This window comes from Lipophrys pholis (assembly GCF_963383615.2).
Source record: "Lipophrys pholis genome assembly, chromosome: 4".
NCBI classification, from domain to species: domain Eukaryota; kingdom Metazoa; phylum Chordata; class Actinopteri; order Blenniiformes; family Blenniidae; genus Lipophrys; species Lipophrys pholis.
In genome coordinates, this window is record NC_137637.1 from 14,936,235 (window position 1) to 14,944,006 (window position 7,772).

The 7,772-nt window shown below is 41.2% G+C and overlaps 1 protein-coding gene across 1 annotated transcript in view; it reads right to left on the bottom strand.

Annotated features, from left to right (window-relative positions):
* Positions 1 to 2,460, bottom strand: part of cdh4 (cadherin 4, type 1, R-cadherin (retinal)) — a 230,876-nt gene extending 228,416 nt beyond the window's left edge. The window contains exons 1-2 of the mRNA XM_080461601.1: positions 2,404 to 2,460; positions 1,081 to 1,192 (exon numbers count right to left, since the gene is read on the bottom strand). Of these exons, the coding sequence (XP_080317727.1) occupies positions 1,081 to 1,192; positions 2,404 to 2,457 (166 nt within the window). The 5' untranslated portion in view covers positions 2,458 to 2,460. The remainder of the gene's footprint in view (positions 1 to 1,080; positions 1,193 to 2,403) is intronic.
* Between the last annotated feature and the right edge of the window lie 5,312 nt (positions 2,461 to 7,772).

Sequence of the window (7,772 nt, forward strand, 5' to 3'; positions counted from 1 at the left end):
AAGGGAGAGCTGAGCTTATTGTGTGCTGGCGTTGAGCTGTTACTCAGAAGTATGAATAAGAGTCTAACAGGTTACAAGAGAGAAACTAAAGGAAATGTAAAACAAACCCGAACGTTGGGTTTGTTTTCACCCAGACGAAAGAAGTCCCCCGACCCATGGCAAAAACCTTCAGCATCTTGATCAGATCTACACTGAAGTAATGCAACACCAAGCTTTTCCTTACCTGGAGGATAATTTCATCATCTAAAAGTTTAAAGATCTCAATATAATGCAGTCTGTGTTGTAGAAGTACATTCAGTGAATGTCAGAGGTGTTGTTTATCTGTCGGTTATGTATATTGGCATGCTGAAATGTGGCGGCGGTGGGGGGGGGGGCATTTCCATTGCGGAGAAGATTCGCCAGAAAACAGAGGAGAGACATCGAAGAAGCTCGGGCGTAATTTCAACGTAGCAGGAGATGAACCTCACAGCAGATTCAGTAGACTGCCAGCACTGAAGAGAAATGGAGCGAATAAAAACAGAATTGAATTCTTCAAAAAAAAACTGAAAGAATAAAAGGGCCGGAAAATGTCCAACAATGAGCGCTGGAAATAAAATAAAAGTTTTGGGCTTCCAGCTGCAGCACGCAGAGCCGGGAACAGGCAATTTAAATTAGTCTGCTTTGTGAGCTCGCTGCTTAGTCAATCAAAAAAGAAGAAATATATTGTTTTTACAGCAATCACAGTAATCGAGGTGTTCATTCATCGATGAAACCTCATATCTGATAACAACTCTCGAACAAAATTCATCACACACCTGCTGCCACGTCGTGTTGACTCACAACAAAAGGTTGTTTTTTCTCTTTCATCCCACATCTCATACTGCTTCGCTATGGCTATGCTCAAAATGAGCTTCTCATATTGAACATTCACATCCAATATGCATTTTGACCTTCTTCTGGACTGATGGAGAGGCCCCCACCTTAATAAACAACCCTGCACACATACACACACTCATTCAATTTGAGGCTGGGGAGACATCTGGACGGAGGAGAGAAAATATACTCAAGTCTATCAGTGAGATCCAGCAGCCGCGAGCTTACCTTTGAGGATGCTCTGGCCGTGCAGAACATCTCTCGAGACAATCACTGTGTAGAAGTTCTGGGAGAAGCCCGGTCTGCATGGGGGTTTGAGAGGCTGGCCTGCCTTACTCCCCTGGGGAACAAAACAAGATGACCCGTTAAGCATCGGCAAATTGACTTGTGGCTGCAGGGTCACAAGCTGATCTCGCAGCCTTTCCAGGCTGATATTGAACCTCACACTCTTTTGTCACAGTGAGTGATTTACTTCTGAATGCAGTGTGTTGTGTTTCGAGCATCACAGTGTGAAAACCCACATCTAGGACTCAGGGCACCTGCTTAGAATCTGTGTGGTGACACACCAAGTCTCCTGAGAGGTGTGCCCAACAAAAAGGGATTGGCTCATTTTAAGTACAAATCCTTGTCATCACTACCAAGATCATTGTATAGTTATCTTTATTGGATTGTGAGCACAGTAAAAAGTCGAGCAACATAAGTGACAGCATCCTAGAAGATGGCAATGGCTGGCAATAAACATTTAAACATACATGTACTGAATGGTGCTGGGAGATGGTGCATGTGCAGGAGAAAGCGAAAAAGACGCCAATGCACTCAAATTAACTGTATCGTTAATGCAAGTTTGCGGGCTCAGCGTCTAAAAGGAAGTACAGTACTTGTAGTCATCTACCCGATCCATTGCACCAATTTATGTTTTAAGAAAGAAATACATTGTGGAGTTGATCACGTAATAAAAAAAAAAAGGTGGCTCGTTATTTCCCAGACTGCTTATCTGGAAGCCTCGAGCAACTACTACAGCGACAAGGGGGACGATAATGCCCTTTTTTTTCTGTAAAATTGGAAATAAAATAGATAAGGCATTCATTATTTTTTTTCCCCCTTTGAATGACGCTCCTCTCGAAACATCTGAGGGAATAACTGAGATGTGATGTTTCGAAAAGCAGAAATGACAGTGCGTAAACGTGCGTAAACGAAGTTGATCGCCGCCAACGGAACGTAAGCCCCTCCAGAAACCACTGTCCTCTGCAATAATGCCCAGCAGTTTATTTGGGCGAGGAGATGAGCAGGCGAGAAAAGAGTTCTCACTGACTTTTTCTTCCCTTCTCACCACGAGAATATTATCCTCCAGCTAAAAATTGTGCTCTTATGAGACTCGATTACACGCGTCATGTTGCCTTTAGCGCAGCACTACGGGCAGAAAGTGAACCGTTCACGGCCACTTTGAGAGCTCCGGCAGCTCCCTGCAAAGCCCAAGTAAGCACTACAGCAGTGCAGCACTCCCACTGCGCTGCGAAGCCCCAAAGACATGCAGAAATTAACTCATCTTACCGAGGATGCGCCCGCAAGTAAGGTGCACGCCAAAATGACGCAGCCAACGTTCATCTTTGCAAAAAAAAAAAAAAAAAAACACACAAAATAATATAGAGGATAAGAAGAGATGGTTCTTCTTCGCCAAAATAGACCTCAGTAATTCCCGGAACCCTGCTTTTCCTCCACAGCTGCAGAGTGAGAGACCGTCCTTACTTGTCTGGCGCAAAAGTGCCGCTGAGACGGAGATGCTGCGCTCGGTCCAGACGAGGCCGGAGCTCATTGGATCAGCGCGTCACTACGACTCCTCCTCCTGCACGGCGGAGCGCTGCGGCGCGGTGCGCACAGTCTCAGCTCCCACAGTCCCTGTCATCATGCCCCGTGCCACTTCTGGGAGATATTAGTGGGGGGGAAAAGAAAAGCATTTTTCCAGGCTATTTAGATTCATATTTCTGACTTCAGATTGAGCAGAAGCGTTTCGGGCTGTGCGAGTGACAACCAACCATCCGAGTCCTCTCATGTGTCCATCAGCTAACCGGAGTCTATTTCACACCCCAGTTACCCCCTCTGCCCCTGATCCAGGCGTATAAGTATATAGTTATTAGCTTTTTGTTAAAGCTGCAACCATAGACCACTGCTTGATACGGCTTGGTGAAAGAAAGGCTGAGCAGCCTGTGGGATCACCTACTACTGGGTGTCACACTCATTTTAGTTAGTGGGGTAAATACATAGCGATGGACCATGAACACTGGACATTCTTTAACATGCCTACACTTGCAAAATGCAGTGGAATGTCCAAAAAACCCATGTCTTCCATTGGTGGTGCATATATTTTTTGTTCTGTTTATAATTTGTTGCAACTAAAAATGGAACAAAACATTCAACTTGTTGGTCAAATCTACAGAAAAATCTGTTTCTGTTGAGGTCAGTGTTTTCAAAAGTCTGATGCTGTCTCTGCAGGTTTTTTGCAGGTTTTACACATTCAAAGATCAAATTGATTGACTGAATGAACCCTATTTGGACACGTAGGCCATATGTTTAATATCCTTGAACGACAGGCGACGTGGTCTGCTTTACTCAACCATTAATCCAGTGTTAAGTCCTCATATAAATGTATTAAAGAAAATGAATAGTATATAACTCCATTTATTGTTCGGCTTAAAATATGTTCTGCCATAATAATAATGACTATATCGCTGTGCGAGAGCAAAGAATGTGGCACCAGGATAAAATACAGTTACATGACAGACTGCAGAAATATAAATTGAGACTTTGTGCCAAACTGTACTTAGGGAAAAATTACAATAGGTCCATAAATATTTGAGATTTTTACAGTGTGGTCTGAAATAATGCATCGGGGAGAAGAAGTGAACACTGCTGTGGCATTAACTGCTTTTAGGTAGTGGACCCACAGTTTAATAATGTTGACATTTGCGAGAGCCTCAGATCACTGCCTCAATTTCCATATCTGAGAGGTCATGACAATTTAATCCCATCAAAAGGAATAGGACAGTACTGCCGTGTCAATCAAGGCAGCCCACTGCCATTCACTCTGCTGCTTTATTTTCTCTACTAACTCCAATATTGAAAAAAAGAAAAATGCCTTTGAACAGTTTTTTTTTTTTTTTTTTCCCTTCTCAGTTTCTTTTCCTTTAAAACGGTATCTTCAAAATAAACTGCTCCAGGCTGATAATTAGGAAGTACGAAGACTCTAGTTGACTATAGCTCAGTGGGTGTTTCTGTCCAGAGGGCAGGATTTTTTTTTTTTTTAAGGTCAGAGATATGAGAACCACGCTCCACTCATCTCTCTTCAGGGCATTGTGCTAATGCTTTTTTCATGCCCTGCAAAACTTGGCGGAGAAACTGCAAGACACAGATTTAAACTTGTGCCCCGCACACTAAACAATGACTCTTAATAAATAATGTGGCATCTTTGTATCAGTCACTGTCGTTTCCTCACTTGGGAGCAGCTGTTGACAGGAAGAAGGGTTAAGAAAAGGAACAGAGCTTCCAGGAAGAAAATGTCTGAGTGCGCTGAAAATGGCACGTCCTCCAGGGAGGAAGACTTGTTCCTGCAGTCTGAGTATAAATCTTCACATTGGGAGGATGGAGACGGCGGCGCGCACACAACTACATCATGAATCTAATTGTGAAAACACAGAGTCAGAGGAGTGACTATAATCCCTACAAACAAGGCAGACATTAGACTGATTCCACTTTAAACACATTCAAGCCTATGGACGTGTTTAAAAAATAAAGACAGCCAAACCTCCCCATCTGCCTCTTTGGTGCAAAAACGATGACATTCATGAAAATATTGCTTCGCTGAATTTGCACCCCGAAGAAGTGCAACTGGTTCTCCACACAGCAGAAAGAAAAAAAAATCCTGCAATGACTGGAAGGTACCCTCACAATTCAGGCAGGGGAGTAAATTATTTCTTTCAAGAACCAAGCATTTGCCTAGTAAAAATACCATCTGGGCACTCACAGCTAATTTAGTTTAAGGCCTGCATTATTAAAATCGCACAAAATGAGGCCCAGTTACACTTTACTATATAGGAACACCTAACAATGGAGTGTACAGGTCAAGAAGTGTCACTTTTCATTTGCCATTTAAAGGCAGTTTTGTCTCTCTTGGTACATTTCTTGGAGAATAGTTACCTTCAAAAGCATGAGTTTGAATGAGTTGGAGGAAATAAAACATTTTTCCAGGTGTTTAATGCAACAAGAATGACAGAGCGTCTCCAAAACTGCAGCTTCTGTGGAGTGTTCCTGGTCTGCAGTGGTCAGTATCTATCAAGAGTGGCCCAAGGAGGGAGAAGCGGTGAACCGGAGACATGGTCATGGGCAGCCAAAGCTCACTGATGCATGTGGTCCTATGGAGGCCCCACCTGTCAGCTTAAGGTGGCTGGACAACCACAGACCACCCACAGCCTGAGATAATCTCTTGACTGAGGAAAAGATTTTACAACTGCTGTGTCACCACACGGAGTGACTGCTGCTTCACACCACAGCTTTAGTAACCAGTGAAAATACAACGAAAAAGATCAGTGCTCATTGTCTAATTCTCTAATCTTTACTTTCTTCTTGTATGCAAATGCTATGAGAACAACACATTTAATTTATTTATTCATCTACTGAATTCAAATGTGGCCTTTATAAGCAGTGCTCAGTATAATGTTACATTTACATCAACATTGTGCAGCCAAACTTACTAGCTTACGCATGTTCATTAACCTTTTATAAGTTATTAAGTGACCATAATTGATAAACTTGTGCGTTTACACCGGTTTCTTTTACTCTGACAATTGTAAAATGATGTGCTACTTTCCTAGGATTTCTAAGAAAAGGACATTATTATGCAACACCCCTGCTTAACACTTATTAAAACACCATCAGTGCTTGTATTTGAGCTTAAATACATCAATGCACTGATTGATGCTTTTTCACAAAAAGGACATCACCATATTGATCACATACATTGTGAACAAACAAAATATATTTCATATGACAGTAAGTCAGTTTTGATGTATGTCTATCTATGAAAATAATACACAGAAACATTTGACCAATTTAAATAAACATTGCAAATCCAATGTGATTTTTGTCAGTTTTAGCTGATTTTATAATCTAAAATATCACAAATGTTCAAAATGTTTTTGGGAAAGTGTAAGGTACACTTCAATAACATCCTTGTGCTGACATTTTCCATTTCCAAGTGATTCAATGATAGCCCTAATTTTCTTTTTCTTTTACAGGAATTTTATTTCAGATCAATAATTCATATTTTCAAACATATTCGTACATAAATGCATACACAATTACAAACCGAGTTGATGTATTAAGTCCATATTTCTACAGCTATAGTGCTATAATGTAAACAAACTTATTCATAAAACACACCCACAGAAACAGTTATCAAGTCTGAAAAAAAAAGAGTAGCACAGCCATATTGATCAATGTAATAAGTATAAAGTAAAAAAAAATAATAATAATCAGGCATGTTCTGTCATATTTTTACAGAATGTATAGGATTAGGTGGGTAACATCTTAGATCCAGAAACCACAGCGCACCTTCAAAAGTCTAAGAGAGAGCATGGCTCCGTGAGTCAGCGTTGTATGAGCAGCAAAAGAGACACCATGCAGGAGATAAAGCACGGCGGTCGTAATGTTGCGGCTGACCGGTGTTACAATCCGACTCTGAACTCTGGTAACACTTGGCAGCCATGGGCTCATCTGAGCAACTGACTGACCTGAAAATGAAGCCAAACAGATACCTACAAAGCGGAGAGAAGCTACACAAAGATATCAAAGCTTTTCCTCCCACTGTCCGAAAAGTTATTAAGAAATGGCAGCTCTGTGATAACTGCCCAAGGCTCAGGGTTACAAAACGCTATTTTCTCTGTTTTATAAGTTGGTGAAATAAAAACTGCCAGTGTATTAACATTTGAAGACAGACTCATTTTGAAGTGCAATTGCCTCAGGGGTTGTATCTACTTTTCTTTTTTTTTTTTTTTACTTCAAAAATCAACAACACATGTAATTCAACGAAACCTTTGCAAACATTTCTCACAGGCATTTCACTATTTTTGTTTTAGCTCCTTTCTTTTGCGCTGAGAGTCAATTGTTTAAGCCGATAAATTGTTTTTTGTGAACTTTTTTTTATCTTGTATCTATCAGCTAGGAAGGGAATCTGTAAAGCTCATTGGGAATATCCTTCCTACATAAATTGGGTCAAACAAATATGATGAATTCTGTTATCAGAATTTAGTTTACTAGATTGAGTTCATACATTTTCAGCTGTATTGTTCCTCACAAACGCAGCTGTGAGCCAGTGAATCCTGAAGTGAGTTTTGTGGTGTATTCTAAATCATCAGCTCTGATTATTCCCGACTAATTCAACTTAGTTTTGAGTGAAAGATAAAAATTAGTCGTAGATTCAAGTCACTTTAGTCACTGATAGAAGAATCTATTTTCTTATTTGTGACATGTTATCAGATCATTTTGTGAATGTTCATATTTTTGTGTGCACAAATGAGTTGTGTTATTATAGTGTCTCCATCAGGACCTATTGAAAGTTCTTAATGAACCTGCAGAATCCCACCAGAAGCCATGTCAACAGGCCCGGGAGATCCTACTATTAAAGGATTGTGCGAATGAGACGTTGCCCGATGAAATAGGCCGCACTATTTGCAGTGGAAGAAACCGCTGCGTCTTCGACCGAACGTGAAAGTTTGGAAAAAGCATGGAAACTGTCTGTCACGTTCCTGGCAGGGTCCACATTGACGCTCGCGGCCTCAAGGTGAACACCCAGTTTAAGTGCGACATCCTGAGGCATCTCGGGGAGACGAGTCAGCGCCACAATTCTGAATGACACTGACATAACACCT